The sequence below is a fragment of the Myxine glutinosa genome, chromosome 3, assembly GCF_964187855.1.
Source record: "Myxine glutinosa chromosome 3, kmMyxGlut1.1, whole genome shotgun sequence".
Taxonomy (NCBI): domain Eukaryota; kingdom Metazoa; phylum Chordata; class Myxini; order Myxiniformes; family Myxinidae; genus Myxine; species Myxine glutinosa.
The window spans coordinates 73707838-73727985 of record NC_136263.1 but is presented as its reverse complement, the minus strand read 5'-3'; the positions used below and the strand labels follow the sequence as shown (position 1 = coordinate 73727985).

Genomic DNA, 20148 nt, shown 5'->3' with positions numbered 1-20148 from the left:
AGGGTAAAAATATGCAATCTTAAAATGCCCATACCCTTCATACTTAATCATACTATAATTTGAGAAGTGTCTTTGTGCTTATTTGACTTCCATGCACTCCGAGACCGTTGGGACGGAATGAGTTTAAAACTGGTTGTACTCCTGGGCTGTCCAGGAAGGATTTAGGTGGTAAAAAATAAATAAACTAGAATGGCACTCAGTAGAGAGCATACCTCCGTGTGGTTGGCCACATTACTCAATGGTGAAGAATGAATGAATGATCGTTTTTAAGGCCATTTTCCCCGCTAGAGCGGGGGTTAGCCTTGCGGGCCACATGACAATCATGGTTCCCTGTTTGAGGCAATGTTTTTATGGCCGGATGCCCTTCCTGATGCCAACCCTTAGTCGCCTCTTACGATGCGCAGGGATACGGTGTACCTATTCTAAACCGGGGTACACACCAGAAGAATAACTTTAAAAATTCTACTTGCTGGATTCAGATCCGGATTTTCACCAAAATTGAATCGATTCTTCCTAGTCACACCCACAACCTGTCCAACAAGTTTCGTCCAAATCCATTCATGACTTTTTGAGATATCCCGCTATGTATAGTTTTTGGCCCCAATCTCCCAATAAGGCAGGTGTGTGGTCTGAAAGCATGTGATCATTTATGAGATCCATCATCGGGTAAAAATATGCAATCTTAAAATGCCCATACCTTCATACTTAATCATACTATAATTTGAGAAGTGTCTTTGTGCTTATTTGATTTCCATGCACTCCGAGACCTGGTGTTGGCTTAGCGGTTAGGGTGCCGGCTTGGGATCCTAGGATCCTGGGTTAGAATCCTGGTCGATCGCTGAATTAACGCCAGGGGGGTTGACTCAGCCTGTCATCCTTCCGAGGTCGGCAAATTAAGTACCAGCTTGCTGGGATGAATGATCCCGGTGTGTACCCTGATTTAGAATAGGTACACCATATCCCTGCGCATCGTAAGAGCGTGACCAAGGGTTGGTGTCAGCAAGGGCATCCGGCCATAAAAAAAAAACATTGCCTCAAACAGGGAACCATGATTGTCATGGGGCTCACAAGGCTAACCCCCACTCTAGCGGGGAAAATGGCCTTAAAACGATCATTCATTCATTCATTCATACTCCCAATGGTGAAGAATCACTGAAAAAAATTCTAGTAGCCGGATCCGAATCCGGATCTTCACCAATATCTAATCATTTCGTCCTTCTCACATATGCTACATCTCTGCCAAACTTTGTCCGGATCCGTCCACAACTTTTTGAGACATCTTGAGACAGACAGACAGGGGTGGAAACATAACCTCCATCCACCTTTGGTGGCAGAGGTAATAAAATAAATTCTTAATCACGAGAGTTCAGGGTGGGGGAAAGACCCCAATTATCTCGTAAATATGTATGGCACAGCACCGCTCTTGGCAGGAAGGGGTATTACTAGTGATACTAAAATAATGAGGAAAATGAACCCGTCCATATTGATGTTCCTCATCATGTGACCGCAGATGGCGAATCAGCAATAACTATTTAGGAATGCTGGCTGACATGATCTCTTGCATCAAGGTTGGTTTGTTTATGGTGTTCCAACGCTATTGGGTTAACCACACTAGGAATATTCATTAAACTGCCTTAACAGGATTCTTGGTGATACAAGCTTTTCAGCACCAAAACAAAGTTACATGGATATGAACATGGGAATCGAAAATAAATGCAAGTTTAATTAATGGAGCAGACTTTTCCCCCCAATTATCACCCCTTCCCTTGCCCCAAGACATCGTGCCAAAAAGCGAGACCAAATTGGGTGGAAAGAAAACTTGCACAGATTGAAAGCAGAGGAGTTACCTTTAATCCCAAACTGCAAAAACCTGAAAATACCTTTCTGACGGCAAGTCACGTTTTTACCTGTTTTGGAAAAGAAAAGTGAAACTTCAATTTCATTTTGTGGTTGAACGTATAATACAATTCTTTAACATATGTTGCAATAAAAAGAAGCCAGCAAAACCCTTACCAAGAGCACATGCCGGATACCCAGTTCAGCCTTCCAGTCTCTCTTGAGAACGTTCACGCAAATCTCACCAGTGGGGCTCACATTCGGATGGAAGATCTTGGTCAAAAAGTATGCTTTTGGTGGGGATGCTGGAAAGTCTTTTCCAAGTACAAGTTTCATGCGGAACAAACCACCAACGTAAGGAGTACCATCTGTAAATATAATGTCAGTCAACAAGTATTCTGTAATCGTGACACCAGAATATCACCAAATGCTCATAGCAAGTGTTTGGCACAATCGGATTTGACGACGACAGTGGAACTCCAAAATAATTTGGGGGAGGGAGAGACTTTTAAGAAGCAGACTCTTCATTGCCTTTAATTATGAAAGTGGTGATTGCAGTTTAGAAACACCACAAGTTTAGGTTTGTTTATCCATTTACAGTCTCACTCACCTGAATGCAAACTTTACCCTCACCTGCCCCAACGGCACTCAGTGGAGCGTATTCCTCTACCAGGCTGAACATTTTACGTTTTGTATCCCACCTATAGGCCAGATCTGGATGTTCTCGTCACCTAACCAACTCATCCACCACATTTTGTCATAATCAATCCACAATGTTTTAAAAGATCATCCGAGATATCGTTTTTGGCCCCATCTCTCAATGGTGAAGAATCATTTGAAAAATGAAAATGAAAAAAACTATCCGGATCTTCACCAAAATCGAATAAATTCATCCTTGCAGCACAACAAAGCTGTCCACCAATAACTTTATGAGATATCCTGTTAACAGACAGACAAACAAGACAGAACAGGACAGGGGTGAAAATACAACCTCTATAGTTAAAAAAAAACAAAAAACACCTTTTAGAGGCCATTTTTCCCCGCAAAGCGGGGGTTGGCCTTTTTCGGGCACCGTGGTTGTTGTTGTTTTTGTTGGTCCCCTTTTTGAAGCAATGTTTTACAGTCGGATGCCCTTCCTGACGCCAACCCTTTTTGTCGCCTTTTATGACAAACAGGGAATTACCAGTGAACTGGTACTCAATTAGCCGACCTCGGAAGGATGACAGGCTGAGTCAACCCCCCTGGCGTTAATTCAGCGATCGACCGGGATTCAAACCCAGGATCCTGGGATCCTCAGCTGGCACCCTAGCCGCTAGCCCAACACCAGGCTTCAACTACCGTATTTTCCGGTGTATCAACCGCACCCCCGATTTTCGACTTCAAAAAATAAAAATAAATCCGATTTTCGAGGGAAAATAAAAAATCAGGAAAATTTAAAAAAGGGAAGAGAATAAATAAATAAAATGGAAAGCGAAATATGATGAAAGGAAAGAGAAACTGAAGACAGAGAAAGAGTGAAAATACATGAAATGAGTTGAAAGAGAATTTTAAAAACATTATAATTATTCTTTCTTGCCAATGTGGGGCCCTGAAAAGGGCCGTTGGGTTTTGGCTCTTGCCAATGTGGGGCCCTGAAAAGGGCCGTTGGGTTTTGGCTCTTGCCAATGTGGGGCCCTGAAAAGGGCCGTTGGGTTTAGTCTCTAAAATCCGAAGAAGTCCTCGTCATCCGTTTCTTCAGTCCAATCCGAGTCGGGGTAGGCGAGATCCTCGTCGTCATTATCCTCTTCTCCATCGTCGGAAAAGGGCCGTTGGGTTTAGGCTCTAAAATCCGAAGAAGTCCTCGTCATCTGTTTCTTCAGGGAAGACATTACGAAGATCATCATCCGAGTCTGGGTAGGCGAGATCATCGTCGTCGTTATCCTCTTCTCCATCGTCGGTCACTGCCACTTCATCCTCCCAGATGATGCCATCTTGAGTGCCATCAAGGGCATTAGATATGCAGCACTTGAGGAAGGCCCGCTCGATGATGGCTGCCGGCAACTCCTCCCAGACCTTCAGTATCCAGTTACAGATCGTCGGGAGGTCCACCTTCCTCATCCTCCCAGTCTTGGTGAAGGTCTTGTCTCCCGACAGCATCCACTCCGACCAACAGCGCCGCAGACTGTCTTTGAACGGCTTGTTGACTGAAACGTCTAGCGGCTGCAGCAGCGACGTCATGCCACCCGGGATCATCACCAGATCAGTATTGAGCCCCCTCAGCATTGACTTTGTCTCCTCTGTCTTGTGACAACGGAAGGCGTCGAGGACGAGCATGCTCCGTCGCCGCGAAAGCCCACCAACTCGTCTCCCCCACACGACGCGGAGCCAGTCATCTACCAGCGCTTGGTACATCCACCCCTTGGCCTGGGCACGAACGATTACACCCGGAGGAAATTTATCCTTTGGTAGCATCTTGATATTTCGTCGTCGATATTTCGATATTTAACTTGATAAAGTTATTGGAGCATGGAATGAAGGTATTGGAAAGGGTGTTGGAGAGGAGGATAAGGAAGAAAGTGAAGATCGACGAAATGCAGTTTGGATTTATGCCAGGAAGAGGAACGACAGATGCGCTTTTCATTGTGAGGCAGTTGCAGGAGAAGTACATGGATAAGAGGAAGAAGTTGTTTTTTGGGTTTGTTGATCTGGAGAAAGCATTCGATAGGGTTCCACGCAAAGTATTGACATGGGCATTGAGGAAGTTAGGAGTGGAGGAATGGTTGATCAGAGTAGTGATGGCAATGTACAAAAGAGCACGCACAGCTGTAAGGACAAAGGACGGGAACAGTGGTGAGTTTGAGGTGAAGGTGGGAGTGCATCAGGGGTCGGTACTAAGTCCACTACTATTTGTAGCTGTGATGGAGGTGCTGGCTCAGACCGTAAAGGAGGGTTTACCGTGGGAGTTGTTGTATGCAGATGATCTGGTGTTGATTGCGGAAAGTATGGATGGACTGAAGTAAAAGATGAACAAGTGGAAGGAATGTATGGAGACAAAAGGTCTGAAGGTGAATATCGGAAAGACAAAGGTGATGGCAAGTGGTAAAGCATGTGGTGAGGTGGAAAGAACTGGGAAGTGGCCGTGTGCTGTGTGCAGGAAGGGTGTCGGAGTGAACTCCATTCAATGTACAATGTGTGCTGAGTGGGTTCATCAAAAATGTAGTGGTCTGAGAGGGTCATTAACCAGTGTGGCAGCTACATTCAAATGTAAGGTGTGCACAGAGGGAGCTGCAGATGGAGGAAATGTTGAGTTGGATCTTGGAGACGGCGTGAAGCTGGAAGGTGTGAAAACATTTTGCTACCTCGGAGACATGCTGAATGGAGAAGGTGGATCAGACTCGGCAACGGTTGCTCGAGTGAGATGTGCATGGAAGAAGTTTCGGGAACTGAGTGGCGTGCTGATGAGGAGGAGAGTGTCGCTGAAGCTGAAGGGAAAGGTGTATGCTGCATGTGTGAGAAGTGTTATGATTTATGGGAGCGAGACATGGGTAATGAACGTAGAGCAGCAACGAAGGCTGGAAAGGGTGGAAATGCGAATGGTTCGATGGATGTGTGGAGTATCGTTGAGAGAGAGGAAGACAAATGATGAATTGCGAAAGATGATGGGAATATTGCCTGTGATTGATGCTGTGAAGAGGAACAGCTTGAGATGGTTTGGTCATGTGTTGAGGAAGGATGAAAGTGACTGGTTGAGAAGAGTGATGGAAATGAATGTAGAAGGAAGTAGAAGGCGGGGAAGACCGAGAAAGACTTGGCTAAAGATGGTGGAAGAAGAAATGCGGGCAAGGGGGTTAACAAGGAGAGATGCAGAAAATAGGGCAAAATGGAGAAGATTGTCATGGGGACCGCAAGGCTAACCCCCGCTCTAGCAGGGAACATGGCCTTTAAAATGCATGTTGTTGTTGTTGTTGGTGTTGTTGGTAGCATCTTCCTCTTGAAGATGATATATGGCGGCAGCTTTCCCCCATCAGCGGTGCACGCTAGCATAACCGTAAAACGATCTTTCTCATGACCCGTTGTAGTGATGGACACCGACTTGTCACCTTTGGCCGAGATGGTGGTCCCTTGAGGCACATCGAAGGTCAGCGGTGTCTGATTTGCGTTGCCGATGCGCTTAGGGGATAGTCGTGCTGCTTGCGGAACTTGATCACGAACTTCTGAAAATTAGCAGTCTTCTCTGCTATGTCATCAGGGAGACTCTGTGCGATGTGGGTTCGCCGGCGAATGGAAAGGCCATGACGACCCATGAACCTGTATGCCCAAGACGTACTGGCCGTGAAGTCATCGACCCCTGTTTCCCTGGCGATGAGTCGGGCCTGGAGTCGCAACGCTAGTGTCGCGATGGCGTGTCCCTCGGCTCGCTTCTCTCTCACCCACATTAGCAGTCTCTCCTCCAAGGCCGGCCACTGGGCTGCTTTGCCCCTCATCGCCTTCTTCTTCTTCGGCATAGTCTCCAGCGTCTGCTTGTTAGTCCGCCAGCGTCTAATGACGGACTCGTCAATTACGAAGTGTCGGCCGGCCGCCCGATTACTAAACTCTTCTGCAAACCTGCAGGCACGGAGCTTGAAAGCTGCTGTGAATGATCATGGTGCCATCTCGTGGTCTTGGTCAGGATAGAAGCAAATGGTGAAGCTTGGTCTTGGTCAGGATAGAAGCGAATGGTGAATCTTGGTCTTGATAGGTCGAACAGGATAGAACGAATGGTGAAACTCCCCGTTGACCTCTTCCGTTTTATACATTCGCCCAGCCCATGCGGCGGCATCAAAGCCGACTTCAAGAGGTTAATACCGCGGCGTTGGTTAGACAATAGGTATGTCCCATGCAAAACATCCTGTTTACCATGTTGATGCTTTTGTTTTGTGACTTAATCCTGTCTTTATTTAGCATACTCTATTCACTATGTGATCTGTCATTCAAAGAGGACTAGTGAAAGTACACATTTTCACAAACACGCATAGAAAAATCAAATATTACAAACTTCAAACTTTCTTGTATTTTGACTGGCAGCAGTTATCGGCGTTGAACCTACCTTAGTAACGTAATTGACGATCATTCATCATTGTATCCCGCAACCCCAAAGTAATATAAAGATTACGTCCCGTTGATATGATAGTTTTTCAATGCACAAATTTTTCTGTTACTGTGTATCAACCGCACCACCTTTTTTAGGGTTTTCCGATCGGTAAAAAACCGCGGTTGATACACCGGAAAATACGGTATACAAAAATTAATTTTGGTCCAAGAATAACATCCATGCCAAGAGCAAAGAACAATTGTTTGTTAAAATATGAAGTTTTCACAACAACCGCAAACCAAATACCCTTTTACACTTGCAGGCAGCTTAATGATTTTTACCACCTCCCCACCCCCACCACCTTTGGTAATTCAAACCACACTTGATAGCCGATACCAACACCAATACCTTGATAGCCGATGCGATACCGATGACATGGTCGCCACAGTGATAATCACCATACCTAGACAATCACCTAGAGCCGCGGTCGGGAACCTATGGCTCGCGAGCCATATATGGCTCTTCCGGTGACGGCATATGGCTCCCAGACAATTTTGAGTTGGAAAAAAAAATAAAAAAAAATATCAGTTTGGAACTGATTTTAAAATACTTGTGATATTTCTTAATAATACTGTGTCATTTTAAAGTAAACAGAAATTAGTTTTGAAGATAAATTTCACGGGTCACGGGTCACCCGTGGGTCGGGTCGGGAACCAATGGCTCGCGAGCATGTCCGCGTCATTGTAAAGGTGAAGAAATCAATTTTATCAGATAGCCAACTAGTTTATCCGCTTCAACCCTTGTAACGGAAAAGATGGCGAAAAGAAAAAAGACGATGATTACCGTGCATTCCAGGCTGCGTGGACAGAGGAATTTGCATTTGGTGAGAGAGCAGGATCTGCGGTATGTCTAATATGCAATGATAAAATTGCATCGATGAAACGGTCAAATATAAAGCGGCACTTCGATACGCACCATGCTTCATTTGCATCGAAATATCCAGCGGGGGACAGCAGGAAAAGGGCATGCGAAGAGCTACAGCGGAGAGTGCAGACGAGTCAGCAGCAACTACGTGTGTGGACCAAGCAAGGTGACGGGAATTCCGCTAGCTTTGCGGGTGCTTTGGCAATAGTAAGGAATGGAAAGCCATTCACAGATGGCGAGTATGCCAAAACATTCATGCTTGATGTGGCCAATGAACTGTTTGATGACTTCCCAAATAAAGACAAGATAATCAAACGAATAAAAGACATGCCCCTGTCAGCAAGAACTGTGCACGATCGTAGCATCATGATGGCAAATCAAGTCGAGGAAACACAAATTAAGGACATAAACGCCGGGACATACTTTTCTCTCGCGTTAGATGAGTCAACAGACGTTAGCCATCTATCTCAGTGCAGTATAATTGCCAGGTATGCTGCAGGTGACACACTGCGTGAGGAAAGCTTGGCTGTTTTGCCAATGAAAGGGACAACAAGAGGAGAGGATTTATTCACGTCTTTCATGGAGTTTGCTAAAGAAAAAAAACTACCGATGGATAAACTTATTTCTGTCTGTACTGATGGTGCACCCTGTATGTTGGGGAAGAACAAAGGATTTGTAGCGCTTCTCCGTGAACATGAAAAGAGAGCCATCCTAAGTTTTCATTGCATCCTGCACCAGGAGGCGCTTTGCGCTCAGACGTGTGGCCAGGAGCTTGGTGAGGTGATGTCGCTGGTCATTCGAGTGGTCAACTTTATTGTTGCCCGAGCTTTAAATGATCGCCAGTTTAAAGCTCTGTTAGAAGAAGTTGGGAATCATTATCCCGGTCTGCTTTTACACAGCAACGTGCGTTGGTTGTCAAGGGGGAAGGTGCTCAGCCGTTTTGCAGCTTGCCTGAGTGAAATCCGGACTTTTCTTGAAATGAAAGGCGTCAAGCATCCTGAGCTAGACAACACTGACTGGCTCCTGCAGTTTCACTATCTCGTGGACATAACTGGCCATCTGAACCAGCTCAATGTGAAAATGCAAGGTATTGGAAATACAATCTCATCCCTTCAACAAGCAGTGTTTGCATTTGAAAGCAAGCTGGAAGTCTTTCTCAGGGACATTGAAACAGGTCGTCTTCTGCACTTTGAAAGACTGCAACAATTTAGAGATGCATGCTTAGCAAGTGACTCCACTCAACATCTGGATCTCCAGCAGCTAGCTGGCTTTACGTCCAATCTCCTGCAGTCATTCAAAGCACGTTTTGGAGAATTTCGTGCGCGCACTGGTCTTTTCAAGTTCATCACTCATCCACATGAGTGTGCAGTGGACAAAATCGACCTGACATGCATCCCCGGGGTCTCTATCAGAGACTTTGAGCTGGAAGTTGCTGACCTGAAAGCATCAGACATGTGGATGAGTAAGTTCAAGTCACTTAATGGAGAGTTGGAAAGTCTTGCGCGACAGCGAGCAGAGCTGGCGAGGGAACACAAGTGGACAGAAATGAAAAATCTTCAACCTGAAGACCAGCTGATTCTTAAAACATGGAACGAGCTTCCTGTGACATACCACACAATGCAGCGTGTGAGTATTGCCGTATTGACCATGTTTGGCTCTACATATGCATGTGAGCAGTCATTCTCGCATATGAGGAACATTAAGACCAACCTACGCTCATGTTACGTGGTCCCCTCGGTGAATACCTGGTCTCGGTGACCCCCGGACCGTGAGAGGAACTCCGCCAGCAAGCTGTATTATATATGCGCTTTCGCCACGCAATCCATATGAATTTCACCCAGGAGACAACTGATGTTCAAGGATATATTTCCAATGGTAATGATACCATACAATTTCAATGACACAACCACGGAGATTTTCCCCGAGCAATCAACAATACACAACCATCACCAATTCCCAATTCACAATCAATTCCCTATGATTAAGATGGCCATCTTATACATGTGTGTCCCGGTGAGTACTCACGACACCCTTTTGGTCTCGGTCCCGCACAATGTCTCTGGGCCCCTCCTGACCAAGATGATGGTCGCCGTCGCCGCACTCGGGCGGTTGAACGAACCCCGGGTGGACGTGTTTCCACCGGGCAGGTATCGTACCAGGCACCGTGGCTGCAGCCCCTCGTGGCCACGCGAAGCGGATACGGTAGAGCAAGCCAAACCCCACGCCGCTTGCAAGGCGCGTTAGGCCCCAACGTGCGACCCGCACGCGTCTGTTTGGACGGTGCCGCGAACGATGCCAGACGCGGGGTCGATGCACGGCCCCACGTCAACTTGACGTCTCCACCGGGCAGGTACACGTCCCGGTAATTCCTCTCACCAGACAGGCTTCGGAACGCCGCTTTTCCACGCAGCGCAAGGTCGATCCCACCTTTTGTCGGAGCGGGGCGAGGAAGAAGAATACTCGTCCCTTTTCCTCGTGTCTTTTTCTCTTCCGTTTCCGGTCACTTCCGTTTCCGGCCACTTGTTCAGAAGGGCTCCTGACCCTCCAATCACAACAACCCTTAATATACTACACACGGATAAGCAAAGACCTGAATGGTAATCCACATACATTCACATAAATATGTAACACTCCCCCCCTTCAAGAAAGAAAGTTTGAACCCAGCGAAAACTTTCTTTGCCGGCCAATTTGGAGAAACAAACCAGATAACTCAACCCCCCCCCACATTATCCGTTGCCCCCGGGCACAGTTATCACTTAAAAATAAAGCAACCAAAATTTCACCACAACCCCTCCAGATTACTCACTCTGGACTAAGCACCAGCAACGACATTGTCCCTGCCAAATCAAACTCCATCTCCTGACCCTCTGACTTTGACCGCCAGTTTCTTGTGAATGAAGGTTAAGGGGTTGATCAAAGATCCAAAGTTAAGCCACTCGATAGCACTTTTCTGGGAGGCCAAGCCGAGTATTCACTACATGGATGCCTTTAGGAACGCGGAGTTCACGGTTAGTCCGTGCAGGAAAGTTCTCTACATGGGCGCCTTGAGGAACGTGGAGTTCACGGTTAGTCCGTGCATGAAAGTTCACTACATGGACGCCTTTAGGAACGGCGTTCACGGTTAATTCGTGTAGGAATCTTGGCTCGGCGGCTCCGCCGCCTTCAGTGCTTCAACTTCTCAGAACTTCCCTAATAATTAGGGTGGGACCACTGGTCCCTGTAGTCCCATGAATAGCGGTCTCCTTCTCGGCCACTACTTTGCCAATCCTTCCTTCGGGAGCGGCCGTAACTCAGGGAGCCTCCATAATAATATTGATTGTGGCCACCACCAAAACTACCGCCCAGTTGTCCTCTCCTGTAGACCTCTCGACGCCTACGAAATGCCTTCCCTACTGTTATGGTCCGACCCTCCAAATCCTTGCCATTCCAATTCTTCTCTGCCTCTCTGGCGTCTTTTGTGCTGGCAAACGTGACAAAGCCGAACCCTCTTGACTGTTGCGTTTCCCAGTCTCTTACCAACCGCACTTCCACCAGCGGCCCATATCTGTTGAAGACAGAGGTCAGAACTTCTTCCTCTGTTTTGAAGTTCAGTCCCCCTACAAATAACTTGGCACTTTTGTCGCCATCCCGAGCTGGTGTGGTGTTATTTTCCCTGCTGGGCTCTTTACCAACCCTCAGGTTACCATAAACTTGACCCCCGGCCAAATCATTCCCGATAACCACAGATACACCCTCTACAGGAAGCGTGGCTTGTAAACCGACGGTGACCGGTCCTGACACCAAATCGGACTCCAAATGGATGACATGAAGGGGAGCACTAACACCGCCCCCGATCCCCTGTAAACGAACACTATCCCCCGTTGCCGTCTCCTCGGACCATGGCAAAATGCCTTCAAGCATTAAAGATTGATGGGCCCCTGTGTCCCTCAATATCCTAACCGGTCTCCGGTTAGTCGAGGCTCCATCCAGTGACACAAACCCCTCTGAAATAAATGGTTGGTAACCCTTTTGATGGCGATTTCTTACGCTAGCCATCGCATTCGGAGTTGTAATAGTCGGACTCCGCTCTGGGTTGTCCCTTTTCATGAGGTAACAACTGGACATCAAGTGTCCAGGTTTCTTGCAAAACGCGCAAGTAGGCCCGGAGGAAAAACTCGGGGTCTGCCTCGGGCCCCCCGAACTATAAGTTTGTCTTGGGCCCGCATCCCTCTGATTTCGAACCGGTGGGGTATCATAGTTGTCCCCATAATCATCTCGAGGCCGCCGCCATGTATGGTCGTTCTCCGCACCTGCTGTTCCCCACCTCCCCTGCGGAGATCTAGGCGAGGAGTTAGGTTCGTGGACCCCTATTCGGTGGGTTAAGGCATAATCATCTGCCATGGTGGCTGCGTCCCACAACTTTGGTACCTTCTTTTCCTGCAGGTACACTTTGATGTCCTCGTGGACACACTGCTGGAATTCCTCCACCAGGATCAAGTCCCGCAATGTCTCGAAGTCTTTCCCGACTCCTTTTGACTCACACCACCGATCAAACATGTTTTCTTTCACTCTGGCAAACTCCACATGGGTCTCACTCTCCCTCTTCCTGGCATTCCTGAATTTTTGTCTGTAAGCTTCCGGAACCAACTCATACGCTTTGAGGATGTGCGTCTTCAGTACCTCATAATCTGCACATTGGTCCATTGGTAGCGCCGAATAAATTTCCTGAGCTTTCCCCACCAGCACACTTTGCACGAGTATGGTCCAAGCCTCCTCCGGCCAGTTTAATTGTCGAGCCACTTTCTCAAAGTGTGGAAAAAATTTCGCGACTTCTTTTTCACTGAACGGTGGAACCAGCCTCACATGTCTGCCCACATCCCAGGTTTTCTGGTAAGGTGTCGACCCCGTCAGCAAGGGTGGTGCCTCTCCCCGTTCTCTCATTAACTCCAGCTCCTTGAATTTAATTTCTTGCTGAAGCTCCATGTCACGTTCCTTTAATTCCCTTTCCGCTTTTCTCTCCTCTGCTTCGAGTTCCCTTGTTTTCATCCTTTCTTCTGCTTGTTTCTCTTCTCTTCTCTCTTCTGCTTTCCTTTCTTCTTCTGCTCTTTCCTTTTCTGCTTTCCTTTCTTCTTCTTTTATCCGTTCCTGGCTCCGTAATTGCAACTCCAGTTTCCGGAGCTCAACGTCTTCTGGTTCTTCGGGTAGCCACTCCCAGGCTAACTCGTCCCATGTTCCTAATCCCACCATAGATTGTATCACCGTGGCCTGCAACTCTGCCTTCCTCAAATTAGTTCGGACCTCCAAGTTAAAATGTTTGGCCAATTTCAAGAGGTCCGACTTTAGCAACGCTCGGAACTGCGCCTCACTCGGGGTTACCCCAAAGTTCTGTGCCACAAACGCCATGGTGCCTATCGTTAACACCTGTTAACCTTCACCCAAGACTTTACCCCAATTTCTCAAAAAAATTTACCAATTAATAATTAATTAATAAATTTTAATTAATAAAAAATTATTATTTTATTATTTTATACAATTTTAAATCCCGGACGTAGACCCAATTGCGAAACCGCAAATCGTAATTTGGACGAGCCCCCAATTCTGTTACGTGGTCCCCTCGGTGAATACCTGGTCTCGGTGACCCCCGGACCGTGAGAGGAACTCCGCCAGCAAGCTGTATTATATATGCGCTTTCGCCACGCAATCCATATGAATTTCACCCAGGAGACAACTGATGTTCAAGGATATATTTCCAATGGTAATGATACCATACAATTTCAATGACACAACCACGGAGATTTTCCCCGAGCAATCAACAATACACAACCATCACCAATTCCCAATTCACAATCAATTCCCTATGATTAAGATGGCCATCTTATACATGTGTGTCCCGGTGAGTACTCACGACACCCTTTTGGTCTCGGTCCCGCACAATGTCTCTGGGCCCCTCCTGACCAAGATGATGGTCGCCGTCGCCGCACTCGGGCGGTTGAACGAACCCCGGGTGGACGTGTTTCCACCGGGCAGGTATCGTACCAGGCACCGTGGCTGCAGCCCCTCGTGGCCACGCGAAGCGGATACGGTAGAGCCAGCCAAACCCCACGCCGCTTGCAAGGCGCGTTAGGCCCCAACGTGCGACCCGCACGCGTCTGTTTGGACGGTGCCGCGAACGATGCCAGACGCGGGGTCGATGCACGGCCCCACGTCAACTTGACGTCTCCACCGGGCAGGTACACGTCCCGGTAATTCCTCTCGCCAGACAGGCTTCGGAACGCCGCTTTTCCACGCAGCGCAAGGTCGATCCCACCTTTTGTCGGAGCGGGGCGAGGAAGAAGAATACTCGTCCCTTTTCCTCGTGTCTTTTTCTCTTCCGTTTCCGGTCACTTCCGTTTCCGGCCACTTGTTCAGAATCAGAAGGGCTCCTGACCCTCCAATCACAACAACCCTTAATATACTACACACGGATAAGCAAAGACCTGAATGGTAATCCACATACATTCACATAAATATGTAACACGTTTAACTGATGGAAGCCTCAACGCCTGCATGAAGCTCAACCTCACCACGTATGAACCAGACTACAAGGCCATCAGCAAAACCATGCAGCACCAGAAGTCGCATTAAAAGTAAGACATATTTAATTTATTATACGTTAAAAATACTATATGGCTCTCAATGAAATATATTTAGAAATATTTGGCTTTTATGGCTCTCCCAGTCAAAAAGGTTCCTGACCCCTGACCTAGAGTATGTGTGAAGCTCACTTAGTACAACTTTGTAGATAATATTCGTGGGCCAGAGATATATGGTTCATGGTGGTCACATGCAGGACGGAGAGAGAGAGAGAGAGGAGGAGAGGAGAGAGGAGAGGGAGAGAGAGAGAGGAGAGAGAGAGGAGAGAGAGAGGAGAGAGGAGAGAGAGAGGAGAGGAGAGAGAGAGCAATTAGAGATTGCCAACCCTTGCCAAGACAGGTTGTTAGTGGTTTTTAAGGCTTTTGTATTAAAACAAATATGGCGGCCGAACCACATTACCAATGACATCATTATTTTTTTTTCTCTACCAATTTATCCATAGATGATGCTCAAAAAATTTCATCTTGATCGGATGAAATTTTATACTTGTCGAATTATGACGTCATAATGGAGGCACCGATGCCATCATTAACATGTTATTCCCCATGGAAAGTTTTTTACAATGAGCCATGTCTCAATTTTTTCTACGCAACGCTTTTTGAGATAGAGGTGCAAAGTTTTTCGGTTTTTCCAAGATGGCGCCCATACCACATGACCTATGACGTCATAATTATTAAAAGGTATACAGGTGGAGTTGCACCTATGGTGAAAATTTCCTGTCAATCGGACCAATGGTTGCAGAGAAAACTAGGACGACACTCAGTGGAGAGCATACCTCCGCCTGGTGAACAGTTTACGTTTTGTATCTCAGAGTAGACCTGAAAATCACAATACAGAATCACATTTAATCAAAATCAATCACAGGAATCACCGTCCACAACGTTTTGAGATATCCTGCTATGTATAGTTTTTGGTCCTATCTCCCAATGGTGAAGAATCACTTTAAAAATTCGACGAACCGGATCCGAATCCAGATCCTCACCAAAATCTAATCATTTCATTCTTGTCACATAGGCTACATCTCTGGCAAATTTATTCTGAATCCGTCCACAACTTTTTGAGATATCTTGTTCAGAAACGGACAGACAAATAGACAAACAGACTCAAATGCAATACCATCTCCTCTGGCGAGGGTAATAAAAGTACAGGACAACACCCTTCCACCCGCCTTCCTTTCTTTTGCAAGTGATTAATTTGCGGGCCTCCCATGTGCAAGTGATTAATTTGCGGGCCTCCGATGTGCAAGTGATTAATCTGCAGGCCTCCCATATGTCACATCTGGCTTACGACTGACATAGTCGCCTCCCATATGTCAAATCCAGCATGTTCAGAAAGCTGCCGCTAATTCATAATTCGCGACGTGGAGACATGGTCTACATCGGAAGAACGAGGAGATTTGATAGTTGTTGGCTGTGAGATTCGGATGGATCGATCAACATTCTCATTTTACCTCTGTCCGACCAGAGTACAGAGCAAGTTCCTTTATGAATGCTGAAATGCTTTGATTATTCCCATCGTTGGTACTATTGAACCAATCTGGTTGTGCGTTAATGACTATGCAGTTTTATTCAATTGTGAATGGAACTTAAACTTGCATGGTTTATGTGCTCCATGTGACTAAAATTATTAAATCCGATTATGTGATCTAGTCATCCGTGTTGGTTTGATACAGTTAATTGATTAAACAATCCTCATGTTTGGTTGCCAAATTTATTGGTTAATGCTTGTCCAAATGTGTCATAATGCACATCGTGGGAGAGTATGTAAACATTGTCTGCCTCTGGTGTATCTCATGTGTTCCACTTCCCTCTGCGGAACTCACCGGATTTCCTCACCAACACCCTTTTCTGTCTTGTCAAAACCTCTCTGTCTTTAATGTGGTATCAATGTGGGCCCAGACAAGGAATTAGATAATCAAGGCATCCCGTTCGTTCGATACTGTGGGCGCATATGATCAGTAGTGGGTTAAGAGGTTTGTTTTATTGTCGATTATTGTGCATTGCACAATTTCTCCGAAAGGACCGACTGGACAACCCTCCCATCTACTTTCTCAACAATCCTCTCCAAGAAGTTCTGTCGCTCAAGCTTTTGGGTCTCACTATCTGCCATGATCTTTCTTGGGAAAACCACATTTCCAAGCTGGCCTCCAAAGCCAGTCGCCGACTGGGCATCCTCCGTCGTGCGAAGTCCTTCCTTGGCACACCTGAGCTCCTCACCACATACAAGGCTTTCATCCGCAGCTCAATGGAATACTGTTCTCCCCTCTGGGCTGGTGCTCCTGCCTCACACCTTGCTCGGCTTCACGCTGTTGAGGCCAAAGCTTTCAGAATCATTGGAATCTCCTGCGATGTAGTCAACACCGAGGGCCTTTCACTCACTCACCGCAGGCAGGTTGGTGGTCTTTCTGTCTTCTACCGACTCCTCTCCAGCCTTGCTCCCCCAGCTCTCTCTGTGCTCTGTCCCCCCAATATTCCTTCAGGTCGCACAAGATCTGCCTGCAACCCTCTTATGGTTAAACTGCCAAAGTCTAGGCTCTCTGCTCACCTTCACTCTTTCATTCCCCTTTTCTCCCGCCTCTGGAACAAACTCCCCCACTCCCTTCAATCCCACTCCTCCCTCCAGGTCTTTAAAACAGCTGTTCACCACCATCTCTTATCTTCCCCCATCGAAAACCTTGATCTTTTCTACCCCCGGTAATTCACCCCAGAGTCCTTGCAGTGTTCATATGTTTTATTCCTCTCCCACCTCCCCCCAAGTCCTCCCGATGTCCCTGCTCTCAAATGTTGTGTTTGTGTCCTTCCCCCTCTTCCCCCTCTCTTTTGTGTCCTTCCCCCTCTCTCCCCATCTTGTCTGCCGCTCCCCTTGTTTTTTGTGTTTTGTGTGTCGGTTTGTCTTTTTGTGCGATTAATGTTAGCTCTTTCACGAGTCTCGATCTTGTATACAAAAAAAAAAAAAAAAAAAAAAAAAAAAAAAATTGCTTCTCGTTTCCTTCGCCCATGCCTTCGATACCATGCATTTCTTGCTCAATACATTTACCTGATCCTGGGGCTGATCTCAGGGCTGAGTCGTGGTGGCTGCTTCATTTGGTAGTTTGACAGACTTGTTACAGGAAATGATTTGTCACAGTCTCCTCCACAGCGCTTAAACAACTGTGTCACGTTACTCAAGTTGCTTGGCCTAAATTAGATCCAGTCACGTGACATCCATTGACACAACACTGGGCTGCTTTGGAACTCACAATCTGCATGGTAACGTGGCCTTCAGACACAGATGTGGCAGGGAAGTCTCAAAGTGTCGACTGTTGTGGTCGCTTTGATGCGACAGGCTGGATTCGAGTCAGGTAACTGGGACCGGTCCATCAGCTGTAACAATACATTAGGGTGGCTAACCAGTTTATAGCCAAGAGGCTATTTTGCTTTCCTTTGAATGAATCGGGATAATATTGGCAACAGAACACAGAAACACACCAGCATGTGCACACACTTTTTCATACACCTGTTCCTCACACCAATTATAATGTACGAGAAGCACCCACTACCTATGGGAGTAGCAAGGGGGGGTTATGTTATTATCCTTATTCAAACGTGCAATTCAAAATACCTCTCGCTACATAATTGAAAACACCTCACTGTACTGTAAATGGATGGGACTTGCAACACCCTCTCCCACCTGGAGGGGCACTACACGACACAAAACAGAGAATTTGCATCGTTACCCCTCTCCCTCTTCCCCCCACCCAACACCATTGGCAAAGATAAAAAGACCCCTATACACCAACCAGTTGGGGTCATGCTAATCCTATGTAGCAAGTCTGGATGTTATCAGCCCAGAACTGTAGGAGGAGTCGCGCGACAAACAAACACACACACTGCTCCGGGAACTTCAGTAAGGCTTGAACAGTATTAGTGATTCTTAAAGCTTCAAATTCACTTTTAAAGGATTTATAAACAATACTAATCTTACAACACCCAATACTGAAATTTATTTTAGTCACAAACCTCTAAATTATTGTATGCCTAAAGAAAGCTTTCGTAACTTTACGAAATTACCGATTTTCCGACTGCCTGTTTCATCAGCTGGCCTCTGTTATTCACAGAATGCGCATGCGCGCAATTTATCACAAGAATATTGATCCGTACTACTTTCAAAAACTCACCTGGCCCCTCGATTGTTGCCTGTACATCTGATGTATCATCTTCATTCAAAAACACTTTTATACCTTCTGGTGGTTCCCTCGCTAACTCTGTTACCTCCTTCCACACCTGCCGTAAAACCTGAGGTGACAAGTTTTCAACGTTTGACACCTGAGAAAAAGAACAGAAAATAATTAGAACTCCAATAACATGTACAAGGGACCATATATTACAGAAATATGGATGGATTTTGATCTCTTATCGAGTATCTGCAGCATATTCCAGGGATTTCCAGAGTTATGAAAGTTGGTACTTGTTGAATGAAAAACAAACCTCTTCCCCAGGGCCGGATTTAGACATGTGGAGGCCCACCCTTCCTGAGAATACTAAAAAGGAATAAGAATAATATAAATCTTTGGGAAAACACCAGCCACGATCGCGTAAATGCGAAATACACCCTCGCGTTGGGGAAGTTTAATTTAATTCAGCGCGTAAATTGGAAACCGTGTTTGAGGAAGCCGCGTTGGAGGAAGTTTTACTGTACATTTTTCCTAACAAATTTTTTTTTTCATGAAATATGTCCATGTTGTGGTTGTGGAGGTCCCTGGGCAACTGCCCAGCTTGCCCATTCCTAAATCCGGCCTAGCTCTTCCCAAAGTGTAGAGGCATAGATAGCTGTGAGGTCAGGTACCTAGCAGCTGCTCTGCCCCCAGCCAAAAGGCTAAAAAGAAGGTTACCATATTTGGAGTTTATAAAAAAAGGGAAAAGAGGCTACTCCAGAGGGACACTGAAGAAGGAAAAAAAAAAAAAAATGACAATATTGAGCAATCGTAACAGCTGTCTCATTAGGTGTGTTCTGAACCTCAATTAATTTTGACTGCAAACCATCGTTCTTTCCAGCCGAAATACCGAATTATTACTGGAAATATTGTGCTTGTCCGAATTATATCACATTATATCATAAATCAATAGCAACTGTATTCCCCACAGAGATGTACATACCAGTTATTCATTCCAAGCACTTAGCTCCCCATTCTTCTCGACCACTTTGAAAACACGGGAATTTTGTCTTTAGCTTTGCAGTCAATTTACACTTTCGTTTTGGCAGTGTATTTGAGCGGAGTAAAATAAAATGTCAAACAAAGAGCTCTTGAAGAAAATCAAGCAAGTGTCCACGGTACGGACTGAGAAAGGACACTGAATTGCAGACCGAGCACGCCACTGGACTCCCACAACGAGATTGGACAGGAAGTGGACGCACGAGTATCGATGTTCAAACACGTCCATTACACCATGAAGGAGTAGTACAGACTTGTACCAAACTGACCTGGTCCAAACATTACACAACTGGATTTTATCACCATAAGAAAGTGTACAAAGATGGTTTAACTGGTTCAATAAGGTATAAAAGTATCCCAAATCATAAAATGTATCCATTTGAAAATGTAAAAGCAAAAAAAAAATCATAAAAAAAAAAAAAATCTGGAACTGTTCAGCAGATCAATGCAAAACTTCATACATACAAGTGCCATGCCATGGGAAATATAGTTTGAAAATTTCCTCACCATCGGAGAGTCTGGCATTCGTGTTGGA

At 46.1% G+C, this 20148-nt stretch overlaps 1 protein-coding gene and 1 long non-coding RNA gene across 7 annotated transcripts in view; one reads left to right on the top strand and one right to left on the bottom strand.

The window, feature by feature from the left end:
• The window catches only part of UBE2S (ubiquitin conjugating enzyme E2 S), a 74904-nt gene that overhangs the window by 20842 nt on the left and 33914 nt on the right, over positions 1-20148 (bottom strand). For all 3 annotated transcript variants that reach the window (XM_078774202.1, XM_068110591.2, XM_068110592.2), the window contains 2 exons: positions 18579-18726; positions 2014-2204 (listed from right to left, as the gene is read on the bottom strand). In XM_078774202.1, the coding sequence (XP_078630328.1) occupies positions 2014-2204; positions 18579-18726 (339 nt within the window). The remainder of the gene's footprint in view (positions 1-2013; positions 2205-18578; positions 18727-20148) is intronic.
• The window catches only part of LOC137423425 (uncharacterized), an 85297-nt gene that overhangs the window by 34187 nt on the left and 30962 nt on the right, over positions 1-20148 (top strand). For 2 of the 4 annotated variants that reach the window (XR_010983697.2, XR_010983698.2), the window contains one exon: positions 17609-17762. The exons of the other annotated variants lie outside the window; for them this stretch is intronic. This is a non-coding gene — a long non-coding RNA (uncharacterized LOC137423425). The remainder of the gene's footprint in view (positions 1-17608; positions 17763-20148) is intronic. 4 annotated transcript variants of the gene reach the window in all.